This window comes from Aspergillus multicolor, assembly GCF_047715735.1.
Source record: "Aspergillus multicolor strain CBS 133.54 unplaced genomic scaffold BDW74scaffold_3, whole genome shotgun sequence".
Classification (NCBI taxonomy): domain Eukaryota; kingdom Fungi; phylum Ascomycota; class Eurotiomycetes; order Eurotiales; family Aspergillaceae; genus Aspergillus; species Aspergillus multicolor.
The window spans coordinates 436,285-458,792 of NW_027395954.1; the positions used below are offsets into that span (position 1 = coordinate 436,285).

The following is a 22,508-nucleotide window of genomic DNA, read 5'->3' on the forward strand; positions in this document are numbered from 1 at the left end:
TAGCCTACAGAACAGTCAACCGGCGTTGGATTGGCGATCTGGACTTAACGATATATTAATTTCACAGCTGGCAGAAGCGAACGTCTCTAGCCTCTCCTCCCCACCGCGACAACCATCGAATTCAGCTGTAAGCCAATCATCAATCAGATCTCTCGACAAGGTGCCCGGGTTTTCGGCCCAGTATTTTGGTTTGTCGGGCGAATCCGACCCGTATTTACTTTTTCTCTTCCGACGGGGATACCCGGTTCTTCAAAGTCTACTGTAGGTCTCTGGCGGCTGAGGGTGGAATGGGCGTGCCATACAAACTTCCTGTGCACTTCATGGTCAGCTCGGATGAACTTGGAAACTCCATGGAATCAGAAACGACATTTGGGAACCATTCCTCAGCGGACTCAGCTCGTTCTAGGTTGGAGTCTATGTTTGCTGTTGAGGATGAGCAGCGTCTTTTATCGTTGTAAATATACTCCCCTTCCTTGAGGGGCTTGGGAGACTGATGCGTTGTCAGTAACCTGCAGATTCTTGCGGTTCGTGTTTCCAATACCTTAGGCTCACGCCATAACGACGATACGCAGACGGTTTACCGCCATAGTATATCACGCTGAAAGGGGTCTGCCCTTGCAGTGCCTCCTGCGTACCCAAGGCCAAGTTACTCACAGAGGCAAAGGCAATGGTCTTGATCACGCCCTTCGCTGCGGCGGCCGCCAGAAACGTGGTCTGCGCTAGGTACGCCGAGAACGAGCATATACCGGGTAAAGCCATGCGCGGATCGCCTGCAAATGCAGCAATATAGAAGCAGGACTTGTTCGGGGTGATCCAGTGTAGGGGAACACGTTCTAGAGTCCAAGGCTTCAGGACTCGACACCTGACGCTCGCTCTCCAACTTTCACGACCAGCTTTTTCTGCTTCCCAGCTGCCGCCAGAACTTGGTTGATGTCTTTCTCCTTGCCGGGCTCTGGCTCCTCACCAGCTGGCCACTTGTTCGCCATGAGGGTTGAGAAGCGTCTGTCAAAAGCGATGAGGCGCTGTGCGGCGGCGCAGCGCTCTTCGTTGTATGTTTCCAGTAATGACGGCTTAGCCAGACCTTTGATGATAAAGGCTAGCTTCCCGCCTAGGTTGATGGCGTCGTGGATGCCGGTGTTAAGGCCCTGTGCTGCGCCTGAGCAATACGTGTGACTGGGACTAGTTAAAATCGGAGTATACCTGCTTGAGCGAAGGTTATTTTGTCCTCACCATGCATCGCCGCCGAGGAAAACCCCGAGACTCGGCTGGCATATCGACGCAATTCGTTGGCCGAGAATGTATCTCCGACAATTAGAACTAACCCACTTCAAAAGACAAAATGGGAGACGTACAAAGTACACCACGAAACCGTCTCAAACTCAAGCTCGAATGGCTTCACCGCGGAAATGGCCTCTTGAACCACAATATCTGCGATAATTGCCTTCCGTGACGGGCCTTTCGCTCAGGAGTAAAGACGTAGCCCATTTAGGTTATATTGCGGTCGAGAGGGGCCCAGAGGACGTTCCCGTGTGTTGGGCTCTCGATGGATCTTGCCAAAGTTATCTTTTTAGTTCCTGATACGTGAAGTGTGAGGGGGATAAGGTACCCATATAAGCGCGGTGTAGGTAGATTGGTCTTCACCCGTCCATTAATTCAAATCCATTTGTCCTGGGTTGTATCCCTATCGAAGGGGATGTTGAGGTGTCTTCGCACGAAACTCTTCCATCCGTCGGCGCCGATGACATACTTGCTATCGGGGCTTGTCGGCAATGAGCTTCTTGAGGTAGCCAGTGAGGGAATGTACCTTTCAACCGTATACTCAGACCCATCCCTCAGGTTCCTAAGCACACTCAGAACATGCTCACTCCCAACAACCTCAAACCGCACACACTCCGTCAAAGTCCTTAGCTCCGCACTCTTCGCCTGAAGATGTCTCCGAAAGCAATCCTCAATAGGCCCCCGCCTTGTATCTCCGATATTTTCCACGAAGTTCCATACTCGCCCGGGTACCACGCGGTGCCCCTCCGCATCATACGTATAACTCTCACGCACAATATGACACTGTTGCAAAATGTCATTGACAAGACCAAGCTGGTCTTAAGAGCTCCACAGACCGCGAGTACAGCGCATTTGCGCCACCGGAATCCTTCGTCGCGAATTTGTCCTCCTTGTCGATGATTTGTACATTGCATCCCGACCGCGCGAGCTGGTAGGCTGTGAGCAGGCCCACGGGACCGGCGCCTATTATGAGGGCGTCGATTGTGGTTTCTGACGCCTTGGAGGTCATTTTGTAAGTAGATTTGCGACTTGGAGTAGTCACAGGGGGAGAGCGTAGGTATATGATGGTTTATGGTGTCGGGGTTAGAAGCCCTAACTCGGGCTTCTTATCGCCCGAGACGCCGATCTCGGCCAAGTTGCCCGGCCGATTTCATGCTTGTTTCACGTACGTCAATTGGAGGATTTTACGATGTTACATTTTGTTATGAATTATTGGAACACGCTAGCTTTACTGCAAATATCTCGAGTGTAGCTCTCTATGGTACTCTTATGGTTGAGTTAGTCTTCTTCATTGGGGTAACCGGCTCAGTGCTGTTTGATGCGGTTACGGGAAGCTGAAAAAAGCCGCGCTTTTGTAAGGTTGAAAATTACTTTTACTGCACTGAGAGGCCTTTTCTTAGCCCTTATACTATTTATATTGAGTTTAACTCAAAGGCCGTTGAGAAAGACATAGCCTAACCATGGCCTCAAGCCTCTGACCTTAATTTAAGGACCCAATTACGCAAGTAGAAGACGGCGATAAAGAAGAGTGAACTTCTTGATGTAGTGGATCTCACCATGACTCTTACAGTTGATCTCTAATCATCTACGGCTAGTGCAATAAGCTTGGTAGATGGGAAAAGGCTTCCCTCCCCTTTATTTTTCATTTTCCGCAAAAATAGCATCTAACATTAAAATAAAGTGTAACATAGCCCAGATACCGACAGAAGCAGCGCAAGCATCCAGCGCAATGAATCCCAGTTAAAGCCCCGCCCGGCCCTGTAAGCATTCCAAGGCCAAACAAGCATTCTCTACAAACCACAGAACCATCTGCCTGCGAAGTTTCTCCACAACATTTGCCTCAACGTACCCCAAGTCCTTCATCTTCTCCAGCACACCCACAACATACTTCGGGCTGGCTGCGGGCCTGATCTGCGTGCATGTCTCGAACTCCTGAAAGTCGAACTGGTCGGAGATCACTTCGGCGATCAGCTCGAGTTGGAGATCTAGGGAAGTTAGATTGAAGTCCTGGTCTTCGAGGAGTTTGTGCGTGTGCTGCTTCTCGGTTTCTTTAATGTTTGTTTCCAGCGGTGCGCAGGTGTAGATTGTGCAGGTTTCGCTGTCGGCGTTGTGGTAGACTAGATACCATTCCGCTGAGTCTTTGCCAAGGGAGAATTCGTGGGGGAGCATTTTTGTGGTGGGCGCTTTGGATGTTAGTGGGGTATGGATTAAGGCTGGAGCTGTGGGTTAGCAGGCAGTCCGGAAGTGTTAAGCACAGTCGATGTCGCAGTCACAGATATCCTTGGGCTGTAATGATGAACAGGAGTGAACAGGAATCAGTCAACTTCTTCCTTCTACTTATAGATAGCGCAATGTTTCGAACATAATGAGGTTGTTCTTTCTTCAAATCTTCTCACTCTTGCATCTGCATTGAGCCCATTGTGCTATTAGTTATACTGCGTTGTTTGAGCGTCAAAGAGCCCAGCATAACTTTGGAACCGTTGGTCTGGCTTAAAGAGATCGAGAAGAACAATGTGCCCTGCATTCTTTGACACATGCACAATTGAACTTTTTCTACTTTGTTGCTACCTTGACGTGTGGACATGCTTTCACTTAGGTGAATAATAACTACTATAGGGCATAGCACAGGGCGCCGCGATGCGTAAGTTCCCTCCTCCAGTATCAGGTGCATACTTTTATAGGTAGGTTGCTAACCGGTAGGTACCTACCTATGTAGGTAGTGTATACTACGCTTGGACGAAGGACTCAACGTCAACTCAACATCAAAGCCCACCCCCCATGCTCAACAACCTCCCTCCACAAACATGTCCTTCTACCCGCACCAGTTGGAGGCCCCCTCACCCAAACTTCCCCAACAACATCCATCCCCGTCCGCAGCGCCTCGACCCCATAAACCTCCATGCGCTCATGCCACTTCCGAAACCGTCCCTGTAGACTTGAATCAAATGTCTCGCTAGCAGCGATAAAAGCCGGCCAGTATAACGGGGCAGCGAGGATATTTGTCTCCCTCTTGATCTCCTCGATTGCTTCCATGCTGTCGAGCACGGCTTTCACATAGGGCTGCAGGAACCGGTGGCTTAGCAGCCGGATGTGCTGCGCTAAGTAGATGATTAGGGCGTTGTGGAATGCCGTTGTTTGGTGGGTTATGATGCGGGACGCAATGTCTGTGTTAAGGTCTGCAGGGGTTTGAGAGGCTGAGTCTGACCATGTCCAGTCCATAGTTTTGCTTTCTAGGGTATCACATTCCGTGGCTAGGTGCGGTGGGACCAGATACTGGGAGTTTGGGCATGCACTTGGAGAAGAGGCGGCATGCAGTTTGTTGATGAGCTCTATGGCTTGGGTTAAGAGAGCTAGCAGAGCGTAGGGGACACCGTAGACGGTTTCGTAGCTTGTATCATCTGAAGAATGGGAGAGGTTACGGAATAGCTCGTGACAGAAGACGTCAAGGTCACTAGACACCTGGCCTCGAGGGGATGTGCTTTCGTAGATCGTTCGTAGGTACAAGTACTGGCGATGCAGGGCTTGAGCCTTGCTTGAGTACCTGGTCTTCCAGCTGTATGCATGGTGGATAAAGCGCAATGCGCCGTCGAGGTGGACACCGCAGGTCTCGATATCGCCGGACATGACCTGCATGCAATAAATACCTGTCTGCCAAGTGCCAAGTAAGCATGAGTCACGTCACCTACATTAATAGTCACCATGGAAAGCATTGTCGCCAGAAACTCTTTATATTTTGGCCGGGGGCACATGTAGAGGTCATTCTCCACAGCACCCTTTAGCAGCTCAATAGCCTTACATCTTAGTTCTTCAGCCGTAGCCTTCCAATGTAACGCTTCATCACGTCGAAGCTGGGACTTGCGATAATTAAAGAGGCAAAACGCACTAACTGACAGAAGGGTGCTGAGGAGGGCTTGTCGAATGCGTGACGTTGAGCCGGTTAGGCTAAGCTCGCCGACTGTCTGGAGGGCTTTGGGGAGGTGGATGGCTTTCCATGGGTTCCTTTCGTTCTCAACGACGCAGAATATATTGACGACCCGGTTGGCGTAGTGGTTTAGCAGGAACCGCTCGGATGGGGTAAGGTGGATGGGCTCTGCGCATAAGCCGGAGGACGTGGTCGAGGCACCGTCTTCGTGCTGGGGGTGCTCGGTAAGTACTCCTCCTAAATTAGATTCAACGGTGCCCGGTAAATATTCTGCGGCTCCTATAGGCGAATAGACATCTGCGTCTGGCTGCGCAAAGTCTTTCCTCCGGGGGGTATACGCCGTTGGGACCAGCACTGGGGCCGGGACCGAGAACGAGGCCGCCTGAAATGAATGCACATTTCCAAAGACGCCGAAGCCAGAAAGAAAGAGCGAGACATCAGTTTGTTCAGCAGGTTCTAGTCCATCAAGGGTTGACAAAATCTCCTCTACCCGGTAATAGGGCAGCGGATCTCGGGGCGGGCCTTGTTCACATTATTAGCCCTAACCCTAATAGAAGGGGGCGGGTAGGTAGGGGGTCTCTCACTCCGCGCAACTTGGCTTCTCCGCGAGCCAGGCTGCTCAGCAAGGTCCACATCATCATCAACCCATCGCAGTCTAACCTCATATCCCTCGCACTCACGGCCATAGCGACGACATTGGCGGCAGGTTGGCTTTCCCTCGTCGCATTTGACTTTGCGGGCTCGGCAGGTCCAGCACCCGCTCGATGTCTTGCGATGTGGTCTGTGAGAATTCGATATAGATGCCATGCCTCCTGAAATAAAAGAAAGGGAAGTCGCGAGCGAGCGAGGACTGCATATTAAGTGGAGAATCCAAGGCTGAAGGATTGCGGGGTTAGAGTCAATGATAAGCAAGCTGCGGGCAGGTGCAGTTGGAGTAGATACATGATACGAGTCTCGCTAGTTCTTTCCCTGCTAATTCCCAACTACTACATATAAACTCACTATTGACAGCGAGTCTTATCAGTCACAACCCAGAACCAACAATGTCGACCACAATCACAATTCAGAAGCCGCAAGCCCAGGAAACCGTTATCAGCCAGTTCGCAACAGGCGGGTACCCCTTCCGCAGCATCCCGCACTTTGACGACCCACACAAAAAGCGGCAATGGCAATTGGAGCATATGGCGGGTGCGTTTCGGGTATTTGCGCGCAAGGGCTTTACAGAGGGGTCTGCCGGGCATATCAGTGTGCGGGACCCGGTGCAGCCAGATACATTCTGGATCAATCCGTAAGTGGCATATCTTTCCTATCCACCCCGCATATTACCCTTAGATATGGTATCTGACGACACAGCCTGGGCGTCCACTTCGGCATGCTCCAAGCGCGCGACATGGTGCACGTCAACGAAGAGGGCCATGTGATCGGCGGAAACCGCGTCGCCGTCAACACAGCCGGGTTCCGCATCCACAGTGCAATTCACAAGGCACGGCCGGATATCCATGCTGCCTGTCACACGCATTCCCCAGCTGGCAAGGCGTGGTCTACGTTTGGAAAGCCGCTGGACATTATTAGCCAGGATACGTGTATTTTCTGGGGTATCCAGGCGGTGTATGAGAGTTTCGGGGGCGTAGTGTTAGAAGAAGAGGAAGGGAGGAGAATTACGGATGCACTAGGAAAGGAAAAGCGAGTTACTATCCTGCAGAATCATGGTTTGCTTACAACGGGGTCTACGGTTAATGAGGCGGCGTATTTGTTTACGCTTATGGAGCGGTCGTGCGAAGTGCAGTTAATGGTGGAGGGGGCGAGACTGCCGAAGAAGAAGATTGGGGATAAGGAGGCTGAGTATACGGCTAAGGTTAATGCTGATCCAGTGAGTCTACCTTACCTATGGTAGTAATCGTGGAGCGAGGCCCGCTAATACTATTGCAGGAAACGCTTTACGTCGAGTTTCAGCCGGATTTGGAGTACGAGATTCGGAAGTCTGGAGGGGAATTGAGCAAGGGGGTCTAGGCTTGTAACAAATGCAGGCAAAGGTTCCCAACACCTTCAACTTCTCTCCAAGTATTGGGCTCTCTAGAGTTAGATCTAGATTGTGACCATTGTCCACTAGGTGGTAGAGATAGATAGACGATCTTGCGGGGCACGCTCGGAGTTACTCCATCTGCTGCTTATCAGAATGCTCTGTCTATGCATGGGGCTTGGGGCATTCGGATAGAGCTTTCGATAATAACTCAGACATAATAAATACTATGTACAAGTCGCTCAAACTGTTTGTTTCCACGCCCCTCTACGTTTAATGACTTATTGAAAGTAAACCACCTCTCTTAAAAACAACAATAAGATATTGAAGAAACATAATGGCCGAAACGAAGACAGCACTTTATAGCCAGCCCACCAGTCTGACAGCGGCGGCAGACCAAGAACTCTCAGTCCCTCCCTTCGACCCAGCAATCCACCTCAACTTTCAACCCCCCTCCAAGCGTTACACCTTCAGCGAGCTCGGACTGCCGGTGCCAAAGGGCGTACCTGATCTCTGCTACACCGAGCCTTTCCAGCTCTTCTCCGATGAAGGGATCCGCATGATACGCCGTGAGGTTTTCCGCCGCTCATTCCTTGACAAGTACATGAAGTCATGGGAGAGAGCGCCCTGCATTATTACTGGGTTCACGAAGAGTGAAGAGGTACGCCGGCTACAGTTATCCCCAACTTCCAGTGTCGTGACTGACGAGACCAGGACGCCCCCTTCATCAAACAAGCAATGACGCACCCCGTCACCCAAGCCGCCGTAAACTTCGCGTTCGGCGCCCAGCTCCAGCTCCAAAATGGCGTCAATGATCTCGGCTACATCAACGTGCAGCTAGGGCCGGAGGGCACAGACGGCGTCTACAACCTGAACGAAGTCCCCTCCAAGCCCCTGCCCCCGGGCCAAAAAGTCAGCGCGTCGCAGTACGACTCCGTCCCCATCGACGGCTGGCACCACGACCAGGCGCCCGTCGTGCTGGTCCTCATGCTCAGCGACACATCGACCATGCTCGGCGGCGAGACAGCGGTGAAAATAAGCGACGGGCGTGTAATCAATGCCGCGGGGGCAGGAATCGGCGCGGGCGTAATGATGGCGGGTGCATACCTCGAGCACGCGGCGTTACGGGCGGCCAATTGCGCCGAGCGCCTGAGTCTGGTGAATAGCTATAACTATGCGGATCCGGATGCGGATGACTCTGGTACGACGCTGGGGAGTGTGCATCATACTCTGGACAGTCATGATCTAATTCGGAATTTGTTTATGGAGCAGAAGGTGCAGAGGTTGAGGGGGAGGTGTGATGCTGCGCTTGGGCGGTTAAGGGAGAGAAAGATAAAAGGGGAGGATCCTGGCCGCGAGGAGATCGAGGGATGGATTCGTGATCAGATTCGCTTGCTGAGGGAGATGGGGTGGGAGATGTTCGAGAGGATTCCCGAGTTTGTGCATAGGAAACGGCCGGAGGACGCGGTTAGGTGTTATCTTGCGGATGCATAGGAGAAGCCTTCTTTATTGAGAGTACCCTACCATATCATATGGTATCAAGTTGGAGTAGCATTGAGTAGCTGGAGCTTGAGCTCGCTCGGCCTTTCCCCTTTGTGCAATGAGACGAGCATCTACTGGAATACAGAAAAAGATTGATCTATAAGGAGTAGAATATCTGAACAAGACATAAAAAGAAACTAGTTCTCCCTCCTCAGTCGCAACCCTAGCCTCCGATCTTCGTCTACCTATTATTCACTACCATGTACGACCTCATCGTCATCGGCGCCGGCCTCAGCGGCCTCCAAGCAGCCTACACCGCAAAACAAGCCGGTCTCTCCGTCGCCGTCCTCGAAGCCCGAGACCGCGTAGGCGGCAAAGTTTGGAGCATCCCCCTGGCCTCAGGCAAAGGCGTGGCTGACCTCGGCGCCGCCTGGGTGAACGACACCCTGCAACCGCGTATATGGTCGTACATCCAGCAGTTTGGGCTCAAGACCACGGCCCAGCCGATTGATGGGGTGGCTATTATGCAGATTGGTGAGAGGGAGAGGCTGGAGTTTCCGTTTGGGATTGTGCCGGATGTACGTATTTTATTCCCTAAGCTATGGCTTGGTCTTTTGGCTTGAGTTGATTGTTATGTGGTAGTTCCCCGAAGACGAAAAGCGCAACCTCATCCGCATCCGCGACCATATCGAGGAGCTGTCTTTGAAGAAAGAGGCGCTGAGACCAGAGCATGACCGGGTCTCGCTGGATCAGTATGTCCGCGATCTCGGAGCCACCAAGACAACGGCGAAGATGGTCAATATCTGGGCCCAAGCCATGCACGGCGTCGAGTCGACCGAGGAGTCTGCGGCGTACTTTGTCGACTACTGTCGCAGTAACCATGGCCTGCTTGCGGTTCGGGCGGACGACAAGACCGGAGGCAATTATCTACGTCTGCAGGGTGGTGAGCTCACTGTATTGTCTATTTTACTGTTAAAAATGCAAACCTGACGCTGGCCAGGAACGACCGAAATCGTGCAAGGACTCGCGAAACTCTTCGGCAGGAAGAACCTCTTCCTCTCGACCCCCGTTTCTTCCATCAACGACCTAAAGACCAAAGTCATTGTCCGATCAAAGAACGGCAAGGAATTCGTCGGCCGAAAATGCATCCTCTCAATCCCCAGCACCATGTACCGCGAGCTGAGCTTCACCCCGACACTCCCACCCCGTCTGCGCGAGATGACAAACGCCACCCGTCTAGGCCACTATAACAAGGCCATCGTGTACTACAGCAAACGCTGGTGGCGAGACCTCGGGTACAACGGGTTTGCTTTCAGCTACACTGGTCCAGTCTGCATCGTTCGCGACTCCAGCGTTCCCGAGCGGAATCTCTACGCTTTCACCTGCTTCGTCAATGGACGGGCTGGCGAGGAGTGGAGTAATCTGGATGCCTCTAGCCGTCGGGACGCAGTTCTCAAACAACTAGCTGCAATCTACAAGATTAACATCCAGGAAAGGACAGCAGATGTATGGAACCCAATCGAATACATCGACCAGATCTGGCAGCACGAGCAGTTTAGCCGCGGGGCGTTGGCGCCCATCCCGGCCTTGGGACACTTCACTGAGTTTGCGGATGTGTATGGGAAGCCGGTGGGAAATCTGCATTTCGTTGGAACGGAGTACTCGGATCATTGGAGGGGGTATATGGAGGGGGCGTTGACGTCGGGTGATAAGGGGGCTAGGGAGGTTATTGGCGCTTTTGGGGGAAGATCTTGGGCTAATCTGTGAATGTTGGAGTAGGTCTAGCGCTTCAGATGGGTTGGTATGTGTGCAGTTATCGATCGCAATGCGATTGGCCAAGTTGGATCTTATCAATTCTCTTTCGGCATTTGCGAGCGAGAGGGAACTTGGAAGTTCCGAGCGAGATAGCCCTAACTTTACTCCGTAGTAGTGCTGAGTGGAACCCGACCGTAGATCTTGTCGAGAATGCATCTATACAAATTCAATATTCTTTTGACCTCCAGACATTTCAACGAAAACATCCGATACACCATGACGGAACCAAAAGCAAGGATCCTCATTGTCGGCACCGGGGGTGTCGGCACAATGGCCGCGTATGCCCTGGAGCGCGGAGGAAAGGCTCGGGCGACGGCAGTGCTGCGATCCAGCTATGAGACAGTTCTGAAGCACGGATTACGAATATACTCAGTTCAGTATGGCCGAGATATTGAAGGCTGGCGACCGTCAGAAAGTATGCTGTCAGAGCACCTCCATATATGACCAGTACTTATCATCCGGATAGTCCGGAATACTGTACCCGACGTGACAGCTGAAGAGCTCCAGCCATTCGACTTCATCCTCGTCACGACAAAATGTACCCCCGACGTCTCTCCGACGGTGGCAGAGATAATCAAGCCCGCGGTAACGCCGGGGAAAACAGCAATCGTTCTCTCGCAGAACGGCCTCAACGTCGAAAAGGCCGTAATGGCGCAGTACCCTACGAACCCTATCATCAGCAGCGTCTCCAGGATAGGAGTGAGAGAGATTCAGCCGGGCGTGATCATCCAAGACGACGCCGATAACCAGTCGATCGGGCCCTTCATCAACCCTAACATTCCTGCCAAGCTGTCAGAAACCGCTGCACGCAGGTATATCAGCATCTACGATCCCAATGATACACTTGACATCCACTACGACCCGAACGTCCAGCGCACGCGGTGGCGCAAGCTCCTCTACAACACGAGCTTCAACTCCGTTTCTGCGATACTGCGGATGGATACGACGCGGATGCGGATGACGCAGCATGTCGTCGATGACCTTGTAAAGCCAATTATCCGAGAACTCATCGCGGCTGCGAATGCCGCGGGCATGGAGTTCTCAACAGGTCCCGAGTTGATACGGGAAGTTATTCGTACCGACCCCGTGGATATGTTCTACCAGCCAAGTATGCTGCAGGATGTGCTTAGGGGGAGCCTGATTGAATGTGAGGTTATTGTGGGGGAGCCGTTGAGGGAAGGGAGGAGGCTCGGTGTGCCTATGCCTACGCTGGAATTTGTTTACACTGTACTTAGGGGGTTGCAGGTTGGGGCGATGGAGCGGAGGGGTCTTTGGGAGCCAGTCTTTCGGGAGGGGAATCGTTATCGGCAGTAGATCTTGGAGGCTTTTGTTGTACTTTTCAAGGGATGGAATCCATGTGTAGATAAGTAGACCTATCTAATTTGGGGCATTTTCCGGTGCTAGTGGTGCTAACTCGACCAACTACCTCATTCGGTAGTCAAGAGCGAGCGCCTTTCCTTATCTCCAAGGGAAAAGCTGCAGCCTACTCGGGATAACGCTCTATGACTTACCTACCTAGGTAAGTAGATGCAGGTGCAGTCTCCCTCTTGCGCAAGCCCACCAACTCCCCCATCTCCTGCCAGAAGGTCTTGGGCGCATCGACACAACCAGCCTCATATGCATCCACCACCGGCCCCTCCCAGACAAGATCCACGTTCTCCGGTCGGACATAGCTCGTTCTTTTCCAGATCTTCCAGCCGAAGAACAACACCGGCGCAAGCATCTGCATCATATAGTTGGTCACAAAGCCTGTCGCGTCCCACGGCGAGATCGATCGGTATCCCGCAAACAGAAATACAATTCCCTGCACAAAGATTGCGATATATGCGCCGTAGGGCTGAAAGTATCCGTAGTACGGCAGTGCCTTCCGGTCGAACCCCTGCGCCTTGCAAGCGCGGTAGTACTGCAGGAATGTTACGGACATGACGAGGTAGTTTATCATGGCTCCGCCTGTGATCAGGCTAATGAGCCAGGTAATCACCTGCGCTGAGCTGCTGCTGACCTGCAAGAACGAGAGGAGGGGAAACACCATAACCATGCAGAAGCAGTAAATCGGGACGCCGTTCTTCGTGCAATGTCGCAGAAAGCTCGGGGCGCGACCCTCGAGTGCCAGACTGTGCAGCGTTCTCGTTGCACAGTAAATATATGTATTCCCAGCGGAAAACATGGATGTCATGATCAGCGCGTTGACGATATGCGGGAGTACAGTGATGCCCAGATCCGTCATGGCGATGACATACGGCGACGAGGAGGCTGTGGCGCTGGAGCCGGAGCCGAAGTAGATGTCTACCAGGACTGGGTGGTTGTAAGGGATAACTACCCCGACAGCCAGTGCACCAAGGACGAAGAACAGGCACAGCCGGAAGTACACTGTCTTAAAGGCAGCCTTGATGTACATCCTGGGGTGCTTTGCTTCTGATGCCACCATGGAGATAAATTCAGGCCCGACGACCGTGAATGCTGCGCTCCAGGAGCACGCGAGAAAGCCCTCGAACCGGCCCAGTGAGCCCTGCGTATAGAACTCGGCGAAGGCGCCGGGTGTTGTCCAGTATCGAAAGCCGTAGGCGTCGCCTTGCGGGTTGCCTCCGACCATCGTCACGAATGTGAATGCGAATAGGATGAAGATGAGGATGATCTTTCCACCAGATAGCCAGAATTCCGACTCGCCGTAGAGTCGTACTGCGGCGATATTGAGCAGTCTAGGTAGGTATATTGTCAGAAATCGTTCCTCGCACACAAGGACGGCGATAATCAAAGGTATGGTATGGTAGGTAGGCGAAGACTCACGCATAACAAACAACAACCCCAGCACAAACCCCCGCAGTCGGTCCGGGCCTCGTAACCTCCTCACTCCAAAAGCTCATCGCCAGATTCAGCGCCGTAATCTCAAACGGAATCGCAAAGGCCTCGTAGAAAAAGAAGTTCCAGCCGGCCATGAACCCCAGCGCATCGTCGACCCAGTGCCCGGCGAGACGCATGAAGCCGCCTTCGACCGGCATGAATGTTGTCATCTCCGCGATCGAGTTGTTGACCATTGCTAAGACACTGGCGTAGAGCGTGAATGCTAGTAAGAGGTTCGCTGGGCCGCCCTTTGCCAGGGCTTCGCCGATGCTGATAAACAGGGCTGTGCCGATGGCGCCCCCGGCCGCGATGAGCTGGATCTGTCGGTTGTTGAGGCTGCGGTGGAGGCCATGGCTGTTGATGAGGACGGTCGTGCCGGTTTCTGGCACTAGGGAAGGGGTTGCTTCGGCGGATTTCTTCTTGTCTGCTGACATTATAAGAATTGTGATATGAACTTAATACTGCAGGTCTAAGATCATGGTTTTTATTACTCTGTCCTAAGAGCTTGTTTACCATTATTTACGAAAGTAGTAAAAGCTAGAGAGGGCTGATTAGGCAGCCCCCAATTGAGACTTGATAGCCGTAAATGACGTGCACTTGCAGGCGGTTGGTTTAATTAAGCAGATAAGGGACGGTACCGACAGGCATAGTTTCCAGGAATTCGGATCCAGGTACTCTGTATGTCTTAGCTTATTTTACTTGCGGATTGCTTTGCCCTCTCATCTCGTCCGGTCGCTATCTTGAACCCTTTATTCATCAATGTCTCCCATACGTCGAGAGGTTGACAGTGCCTAGCCTTTCCCGATACATGGTACCAAGACAATACCATATCTACAACCCCCGCGGTGCCTGCGTGATGGGTACCAGGTGGCCGACATCTAGGAACAAAGCCTGTCACCTGCTGTGGCCCCTGATTGGATTAATTACACTGTGATAATCACCTAAGAGCTAAAGCCCATATCTTAGAGCGAGATGCGATCACTGGGTGGCTCATCCGTCCCCCGTGTTCGTTATGAGTGCCAAAGGCTACCATAGTTCTCAAGATGCGCCCCATTGCGAAGAACGCCATGTGTAACAGTGTCTGAAACCGTGGCCCAATTGGTAAGAGGTGTGGTACAACACAGTGCATGCGCACAGCCTCCTGCGCTCAAAATGAGGGGCTCTCATCTCACCCTAAATTTCGCCTCGGATCCTGCTCCAGCGCTCTGACCACGAACAAGAATGGATCCAGTTACGGCATTTGGCCTCCTAGTAAATGTCGCCACACTTATCGACCTTGGCGTGAAGGTTATCAGCATCTACAAAGATGGCCTGGGTCCGAACCAGACGCGTCTTGTCGAATCCGCCGACGAAATGGAAGGCCTCTGTCAGCAGCTCAAATCCACTAAAATCATAAGCCAGCCCACTGCGTCTGGCTCGATAGAGGCTGAGTTACAGGACTGTGTTAAGCGATGCATTGAGAAGGCCACGGCGCTTCAAAAACGGCTTGATCTGCGGTTAGCTTCGAGGCGGCAACGCGCTTTGAGGAGCGTGAGGATGCAGTTCTCCAGGAAGATTCCGCAGCTTGAACGGGACTTGCAAGAATTGCGTGGCGAGCTGGATACAAAGTTGCTTGTTAGCATTCGGTAGGTACCATAGCTTGTGGCTCCAGGCGTTTGAGGAGGTCTTGATTGCTAAGAAGGCGTATGATAGCGAAAATATCAATCTTAACGCGCTAAAGCAAACCGAGCGCTTCAAGTCCCTTGAACTATCGGTTCAGACCGCTCTTGTGCGCTTTTGCCATAGCCAGAGCACGGCGTTGGATCTGGTCCTAGATCGGAACACCAGGCAGATTCTAGACCGTATCAACGAGGTCCAGAAGACACATATTGAGAATGAGGCCAAGAAGGATATCCAACAGCGCAGAAGCAGGATTCTGGAGAGCTTGTTATATGGAAGCCCCTTTACCCGCGAGAATGACATCGAGAGCAAGCACGATGGCACGTTTGAATGGATATTCGACGAGGGCGCCGCGACCGGTAGCGCTTTCCTCAGTTGGCTTCGATCTTCGGCTGATGGCTGCATCTTCTGGATCCAGAGTAAGCCAGGCTCCGGAAAAAGTACTCTGATGAAATTCCTTTGCACCTCTATGGATCGAATTGAACAGTCCCTGCACCTGTCTGCAACGGCAAAAAGGCCAGTCTTTTTCTCGTTCTATTTCTGGCTTGCAGACAGTGCAAAGCTGCAAAATACGGAGAGAGGACTTCTTTGTTCGCTTTTATGCCAATTTCTGGAAACAACTTGGACTTTGGAATCAAGCTATCTCTCGGATGTTCGGCTGCGAAAGAGGAAAACACAGGGAAACTGGGATTTGGCTGAGCTAAGATCACTCTTATTCCTAGCGGCCGACACCTTGCTTAGGGATCACTCTGTCTGTATCTTTGTGGACGCCCTCGATGAGTGCCTAGTAGAAGATCAAGTTAAGGTCCTGAGGCTTGTCAAGCAACTATCCAGCCGCGGGGTCAAGATTTGCCTTTCGTCACGGCCAGAGCAAGGACTTGTCAACAAGCTTGCACCAGGTGCAACGGAGATCTTAAAAGTTGACTTGTATACCAAAGATGACATCGAGAGGTTCATTAACGACGAGTTTGACGCCGTGGACCTCAGTCCTGGAACAATATCTCCCTCGGGCTTGAGCTTTCTGGCAAGTGAGATCACTAAACAGGCTGAAGGAGTATTTCTCTGGGCTACCCTTGTGGCCAAGGATGTGCGCAAGGGCGTCGAGAATGGAGATGACTTTGATCAACTGCGCAGCAGGGTTGATCAAACGCCAGGTGATCTAGATTCTCTGTACGAAAATATGTTAAGCAGGCTCGGACCCGATCAGCACCTCTACATGGCCGAGGCTGGTTCCTATTTCAGCCTTGCTCTGCACTCTGAGTCGTGCAATGGAGTTTTGCGTTTTGGCCAAATTGGTGATTTACCACTGATCCACTGTTTATCAACATATAAAAGGTATCAACGCGGTATGCCTCATGACCAACAACAGAACTTGGATCTGTTGTTGCCGCGAGTGGCAACCAGAATTCATGTTGTCTGTGCAGGGATGCTAGATTGCGTGTCGTCTCTGAGGAATTGTTCCTCTTCGCTTGATTCTTATAGTTCGCTGTACTGTATAGGGCCACCTGGCCCACCACAGCGCCATCGGACGGCACGCTTTATCCATCGAACAGCTCGTGACTTCTTTCTCGAGTCTAATAATCAGGTTACGCGGTCCGGCTCCTTGAGCCTATGCGAGTACTACCACGCGGCAACCTCTGGGTTCTTGATGGCCTACAAATCCTATTACTTAAATTCGAACGAGGCAAGTTATCATTGCTTCAACGCAATCAATGATATCAGCAAGTCAAAGTTGCAACCGCCGGAACAGGTCAAATTGCTTCTATATCTCGATATGTCTATGCAGGAGATATATCACACCAAGCACTGGTTATACAGGCAGTGTAAGGTTGGCAGGTTTGAGATAAATAGCCTAGATGTCCTAGGAACTGCCCTTCTTTGTGGCAGAGACCCCGGGCTTCTTGACTCTTTCCTTCAGAATGGCGCCCCTCTGAGTCCCAGATATAAAGCATACCTTCTTCTAAACGCATGTACTAATGCCGGTACCTGCTCTCACACCATCCAGCACCTCCTGCTGGCCGGTGCGGATCCAAACCAAGTAATGTTTAGCTCATATATCGGTGGGTCCAGGTTCAAAGCAAGGGCTTCACCATGGCTCGAATACCTGGCTAAATGCTGTTGCCCAGATATCGATCTGGACCGAGCCGTGGTGCAAGCATTTTTGGACAGCGGGGCAGACCTCCAAGCGACCACTCTATGGCATGCACCTATCACAGATCGCTTCGTCACAATCGATTCTGAGTGGGGTATCCAGTACACCTTCCCTGATCAAAACATCAACTTGGACTTAATACTTCTTGCGAATGCTCGGTATGTCGCGGAGGCTCTCCTCAGATCCTCCCTTCAACCCATGTCAGCTACCGAACTTCCGGCACCATACTGCAAGGTTCTCGGCTTCATCTCAATGCCCCCGTCCGAGGTTGGGGATCTATGTAACGACTACATACAATACTCGGGTGAATACAGCCGGCCCAACAATGAGCCCCTGTTATACTTTGTGGATGAGGGGCTGTTACCAAATGCCGATCATTCTCTAGTGGCACCTGGAGCACACACCGCTATGCCTAAGCCTTCTCTTTCACGTGTGCTGTGCGCTATCCAGCATTCCCTTCCGCAAGGACCATGTCTCAATTATGAGTTGTTAGTTGACGAGTTTGCTGAGTACATAAAGCACGCAAAATCGACCCGCATGCTGGCCTGGGCGCTGGACAACGGATATCTAACCAGGGAGACAGATCCCGCCGCAGTATTTCCGGATTTCGAAAAGTTTAGGGGCCAGGATGGTTATATTGACATTGATGCTCTTTTCGCCGGTTGAGCTTGGCTTGGATGATCTGCGGTTTGGAATCTGGTATGGTTTATCTTTCTATGTTTTTTGAAGGCGACACAATTCAGAGACTGCAAATTTTGTTTGGTGGGGCGAAACGTACGCCGGCAATGACCAGACGACGTTCTTGATCGCCATCTTGAGGTCTCGACACTGGTCGAAATGGCAAGGATAAGTTTGGATTTTGCCGTGGTCCAAGGTCGATTATTTGGAGCAGGAGAGGTCTGGCTGCATGCAGCTGGAGGTTTCTCACAGTCGATGGCACGAATGAGGCTGGTTCTTTGGCATCTGTGCGAAATGCTTTGCCTTAGGTGTCTCTTAGCCCGTGCGATTATACATCGAGACCTAAGTTGATTCGAGATCTCTTATGGTTCGAGCACAGTAATTACCATTAGGTAGCCTTGTTCCAATGTAGGGAGATCCCGCGCAAAAAAGCCCCGCTTCACTACCCTATCAACGACGAGATTTTTACATAGGCAGGTCTTGATGCCATGCGTACAAAGCCCTAAATTACAAAGTCGACCTTGAAAGAGTCAGCAGAAAAAGCAAGCAACACCTAAAGAACCCCTGACTAGGGCTGTCCGATTGTACCTACGTATGTCCGTAAAGCCGAATCGTGAAACATAACGCCGACTTATCCCGTGCTTAGACATTCCATCCTAAATTAGGGCTAGAGGCTCCACAGCCCCAGCCCCAGCCACATGGGCGCGGAAAGATCCCGAGCTCTCCGCTGATGACTCCTTGACAACATTGATGCATCTACATTACTAGTACGCATGTGCTATAATGAACCACCAGGAAAGTTCTCGAGTTACAATAGCTTGTGAAACATGTCGAAAGCGCAAGCGCAAGGTTGGCCTTTTCTCCCACCCAACATTTCGGTAAGAAATAGGGCTGACACAACCCAGTGTGACGGAGTACAACCGAAATGTTCCTGGTGTCTGAACAGGGATACCGAATGTCACTATATTACAGAGAGACCCGCAAAGTGAGCTGCCCCTACTCCAAATACATGCCTGTTGGCCAGCACTGACACACTTATCCTAGGCGGAAGCTCGACAGGGACTATGTCGCTGGACTCGAGGATCAGATCGCCTTGCTGATGGAGGAGGTTCGGCGGTTGGAGAATCTCAATCCTACTGCTACGAGGCCTGAGCATATTGCTTCGATCTTGGACAGTGACGATGTGCCTGAGCAAATTTCGCAGACTCAACCTACAAATGACACACTTTCTTCGAGCACGACAACCGCCATCGACGACGTAAGCGCACTAATTTGGCGGATGAACATCGAGAGCAACGGAGAGACCACATTGATTGGTCCATCTGGAAATTTCTGTTTTCCAGTCGCGCATACAGACGCTTCAGACGATCATATACTGGGTACCTCACCAGATAGCAAGCGGAAATCCGCCGACGAAATCGACCGGCTGCGAGTCCATAATGATCTACTGGATAAGTTTGCGAAGTTTATCAATCCCATTCACCAGTTCCTCGACAGCGGGACCCTCGACAAGATCCGGGGAACGGAACTTGGCGAAGGTCTAGCCCTAATCAAGACCGCAGCAATGGCGGCCGGAGCTCTCTATGCTGACGACGCGGAAAGCAAGGCGGTTGGTGATGAGGCCGCTGCAACGGTAGATGCTATAGCAATGCAGGTCTGTCGAGATGCGCCAGGTGTCTCCATAGTCCAGACGCTGTCCATCATGTCCTGGCGCGAGCTAGGCTTGGAGCAGCATAACATGGGTTGGATGTATAATTGTGAGTACTGGAGGCAAAAGATTGGCCTCAAGGTTAGAATATGTGACTAACGAAGGACGCCATCAGCAATGGCTGGAAGCATGGCTTTTCATCTTGGTTTGTCAGCGGGCTTGATACAAGGGTCCGGGTCAAACAATGTCAATGGCAATGGCGTTGAAGACTTGGAAATTCAAAGCTTGAGACTGAGGGCGCTTTGGTCTGCTGTATTCATGGACCGGGTTGCTACCTGCCTCCTAGGAAGAACGTGCATGATCCCCTGGAGGCGCATTCAGGCTCCCCCGTTCATCGACTCGCTCGGCTCCCTGCCCTCCCTCGACGAACTGGCCTTTGACCACCACTGCCGGCTTTGGTTTATTTTTGATCAATACATGGATAGAATGTAAGTCCCCACCCTCTATACAAGGCATCAGCATCCCGCCTAGCTAACTCCCCAGCTACAGCTACTCCTTCGAATTCAACAAACTAAGCGGCTCCGAACGCCACGGTCTCCTCCTCTCCGCCCGCGAGCACCTCCTCTCCTTCCACCGGCACCTCCACCCCCGCCTTCACCTACCCGGAAGCAAAGAAAGAGCCCCAGCCTCCATCATCTTCCTGCACATGACCCTCAACACAGCGCAAATCCTCATCCACCGCCCCTACCTCAAAGAGCCCCGCTCCAGTCCCGAATACACTCTCAGCGTCCGCACAATGGCCACCGCCGCCGCAGCCCTAACACGTCTGGTCCGTGCGTACTGCAAGATAGGCACATTCGACAATGTCCCGCCGTTCATCGTGCATAGTGTTCTTACGGCAGCGGTGACGCACCTTCTCAATGCGACGTCGTCGCATCAAACGCTGCGCAGTCAGTCCATTGCCCGGTTCCGTGTGTGCTTTGATGCACTGGGTGCCATGGCCAGGAGGTGGATCAAGGCGCGGCGCGGCATCCGGTTGCTAAGAGAGTTGGCGCGCAGGTGGGGGGTTATGGCTGCGCTGCCGCTGCAGAATGGATTTGAGAATCCGGTTCTAGTGAATACAGAAGTAGGCTCGGACTCAGACTTGGAGTTGGAGTCGGAGTCGGCGCCATCGGGTGCAGTGGGGATAAGCACGGAGCATGAATCTCATGCGGAGGACTCTAATCTCGCGGATTTCTCTGCCCTTGCTCTTTTCCCGGGGCTTGCGGCGTCGTTTGATATTGCAGATATTTCTTTTTATTGATGTGGCCTGCATGGAGAATCTTTGGCAAGCCTGGTGTAATATCTCAAACAATTGTAGCACGATCTGGATACATGTGTCAACGAAATCTTATCATCCTGTTGAACTTGATAGAGCTGGTAGTGATATTTGGGGTCAACTGGTGGGTGGGTCTTTTAGCGGCGGAATATGAAGTTCCGCCGTGATAGATGTTATTGATAGGGCCAGAAACGCTAGAGATCTTTGTCATTGTTTCCACAGGGCCAGTGGGTCTTGTCCAAAACTGGGGGGCGGATATAAACCATCGTTTGCCCTCAATCATCAATGACACGGAATCTAACCCTGGCGCCAAACAACATGGCATCCCCAGCCCTCACTCCCAACTCGGTGCGCGTGGCAGTTACTCAAGCCGAACCCGTCTGGCTTGATCTCGACGCCACCGTCCAAAAGACCTGCAAGCTGATTGCGGAAGCGGCAGCCAATGGCGCTCAGCTGGTGACGTTCCCAGAATGCTGGATCCCGGGGTATCCGGCTTGGATCTGGTATGGCAACTGTCTTTCACATTTTTCCCTTCCTTCTACGCTTGGATATTACCAGACGTACTATGGTGTTGTATAGGAACTGACAAATGAGCATCCCCAGGTCCCGCCCCGTCGACATGGCCCTCTCCTCCACGTACATCCGCAACTCATTGAAAGTCGACTCCTCGCAAATGAAAATGATCTGCCGCTGCGCCGCCGAAAACAAGATCGTCGTCGTGCTCGGTTACTCCGAGAACGTGCACAGCTCGCTCTACATCGGACAAGCAATCATTGGATCGGACGGAAAACTCCTCACAACCCGCAAAAAGATCAAGACGACGCATATGGAGCGAACTATCTTTGGCGACTCAGCTGGTGATTGCTTGAATAGCGTCGTCGACACCGAGGTCGGCCGCGTTGGCGCCCTCTCTTGCTGGGAACATACACAGCCGCTATTGAAGTACCACACGTACTCGCAGCGTGAACAGATCCACGTCGCCGCTTGGCCACCGCTTTGTCCTCATGACGGGGAGGGGCTGTATTCTATGTCAAGGGAGGGTATGCCAACCTTAATGCTCTGATAAGGTAAAGTACAGATGCTAACGAGAAATGTCCGGTGCCATAGGCACAGTCTCCCTCGCACAAACCTACGCCATCGAGTCGCAGTCCTTCGTCCTACACACAACAGCGGTGATAAGCCAGTCGGGCATCGACAAGATGCGTACATCGTCTGGCGTGGTCATGAACGCACCTGGCGGTGGGTGCTCGGCTGTCTTTGCACCAGATGGGCGGCAGCTCTCGTCTCCGATTCCTGAGACAGAGGAGGGCATTATCTATGCGGATTTGGACCTGAATGACATTTATAAGTCCAAGGCGTTTGTTGATCTGTGTGGGCATTATAGTCGGCCTGATTTGCTTTGGTTGGGGGTTGATGGGGGCGTTAAGACGCATGTTAGAACTAGAGGGGCGGCAGTTGAGGAGTAGTTCCAGTGGGGTCCATGGGTGTCTGGTGGTGTATTATGGATATTTCATGCTATTGAACTGGTAGATGCGTTGCTGCTGTATCAGATATAGTACGAATTTGGTTACGATAGCAGGCTGTTGAGACTGCGCAGGCATTGTGTATCCATATAAGCGGGAAAGCCTAGGTAGGCTGGCGCAATTAAGGAAAAGAGGTTGGACCATGAGATGTAGATAGGTATAGAACGTCATC

At 52.0% G+C, this 22,508-nt stretch overlaps 10 protein-coding genes across 10 annotated transcripts; 7 read left to right on the forward strand and 3 right to left on the reverse strand.

Moving 5' to 3' along the window:
* Positions 1–256: 256 nt before the first annotated feature.
* On the reverse strand, positions 257–2,287 carry BDW74DRAFT_174095 (FAD-dependent oxidoreductase; the record flags this gene model as incomplete). Its single annotated transcript, XM_073727953.1, has 5 exons — positions 257–490; positions 553–770; positions 863–1,173; positions 1,748–2,061; positions 2,111–2,287. 5 exons carry the CDS (start codon positions 2,285–2,287, stop codon positions 257–259), a joined length of 1,254 nt encoding a protein of 417 aa, XP_073587592.1.
* A 1,742-nt stretch (positions 2,288–4,029) lies between these two features.
* On the reverse strand, positions 4,030–6,007 carry BDW74DRAFT_187359 (Zn(II)2Cys6 transcription factor; the record flags this gene model as incomplete). The annotated part of the gene is made up of 3 exons (XM_073731469.1): positions 4,030–4,905; positions 4,965–5,722; positions 5,785–6,007. The coding sequence occupies 3 exons, from the start codon at positions 6,005–6,007 to the stop codon at positions 4,030–4,032; spliced, it is 1,857 nt and encodes a 618-aa protein (XP_073587593.1).
* A 236-nt stretch (positions 6,008–6,243) lies between these two features.
* On the forward strand, positions 6,244–7,210 carry BDW74DRAFT_165591 (uncharacterized protein; the record flags this gene model as incomplete). Its single annotated transcript, XM_073726437.1, has 3 exons — positions 6,244–6,488; positions 6,554–7,070; positions 7,130–7,210. The coding sequence occupies 3 exons, from the start codon at positions 6,244–6,246 to the stop codon at positions 7,208–7,210; spliced, it is 843 nt and encodes a 280-aa protein (XP_073587594.1).
* Positions 7,211–7,557: 347 nt separating this feature from the next.
* BDW74DRAFT_174098 (uncharacterized protein) lies at positions 7,558–8,714 on the forward strand (the record flags this gene model as incomplete). The annotated part of the gene is made up of 2 exons (XM_073727954.1): positions 7,558–7,881; positions 7,935–8,714. 2 exons carry the CDS (start codon positions 7,558–7,560, stop codon positions 8,712–8,714), a joined length of 1,104 nt encoding a protein of 367 aa, XP_073587595.1.
* Positions 8,715–8,962: 248 nt separating this feature from the next.
* BDW74DRAFT_174099 (flavin monoamine oxidase family protein) lies at positions 8,963–10,469 on the forward strand (the record flags this gene model as incomplete). The annotated part of the gene is made up of 3 exons (XM_073727955.1): positions 8,963–9,280; positions 9,345–9,645; positions 9,703–10,469. 3 exons carry the CDS (start codon positions 8,963–8,965, stop codon positions 10,467–10,469), a joined length of 1,386 nt encoding a protein of 461 aa, XP_073587596.1.
* A 264-nt stretch (positions 10,470–10,733) lies between these two features.
* Positions 10,734–11,831, forward strand: BDW74DRAFT_165594 (ketopantoate reductase family protein; the record flags this gene model as incomplete). The annotated part of the gene is made up of 2 exons (XM_073726438.1): positions 10,734–10,932; positions 10,984–11,831. 2 exons carry the CDS (start codon positions 10,734–10,736, stop codon positions 11,829–11,831), a joined length of 1,047 nt encoding a protein of 348 aa, XP_073587597.1.
* Positions 11,832–12,024: 193 nt separating this feature from the next.
* BDW74DRAFT_174101 (uncharacterized protein) lies at positions 12,025–13,792 on the reverse strand (the record flags this gene model as incomplete). The annotated part of the gene is made up of 2 exons (XM_073727956.1): positions 12,025–13,216; positions 13,305–13,792. The coding sequence occupies 2 exons, from the start codon at positions 13,790–13,792 to the stop codon at positions 12,025–12,027; spliced, it is 1,680 nt and encodes a 559-aa protein (XP_073587598.1).
* A 787-nt stretch (positions 13,793–14,579) lies between these two features.
* BDW74DRAFT_174102 (uncharacterized protein) lies at positions 14,580–17,835 on the forward strand (the record flags this gene model as incomplete). The annotated part of the gene is made up of 4 exons (XM_073727957.1): positions 14,580–14,983; positions 15,051–15,436; positions 15,740–16,171; positions 17,144–17,835. 4 exons carry the CDS (start codon positions 14,580–14,582, stop codon positions 17,833–17,835), a joined length of 1,914 nt encoding a protein of 637 aa, XP_073587599.1.
* A 795-nt stretch (positions 17,836–18,630) lies between these two features.
* BDW74DRAFT_187360 (uncharacterized protein) lies at positions 18,631–20,798 on the forward strand (the record flags this gene model as incomplete). Its single annotated transcript, XM_073731470.1, has 6 exons — positions 18,631–18,696; positions 18,753–18,832; positions 18,892–19,604; positions 19,671–19,983; positions 20,045–20,603; positions 20,646–20,798. 6 exons carry the CDS (start codon positions 18,631–18,633, stop codon positions 20,796–20,798), a joined length of 1,884 nt encoding a protein of 627 aa, XP_073587600.1.
* Positions 20,799–21,131: 333 nt separating this feature from the next.
* Positions 21,132–22,279, forward strand: BDW74DRAFT_165597 (carbon-nitrogen hydrolase family protein; the record flags this gene model as incomplete). Its single annotated transcript, XM_073726439.1, has 3 exons — positions 21,132–21,316; positions 21,417–21,853; positions 21,921–22,279. The coding sequence occupies 3 exons, from the start codon at positions 21,132–21,134 to the stop codon at positions 22,277–22,279; spliced, it is 981 nt and encodes a 326-aa protein (XP_073587601.1).
* Positions 22,280–22,508: the final 229 nt, after the last annotated feature.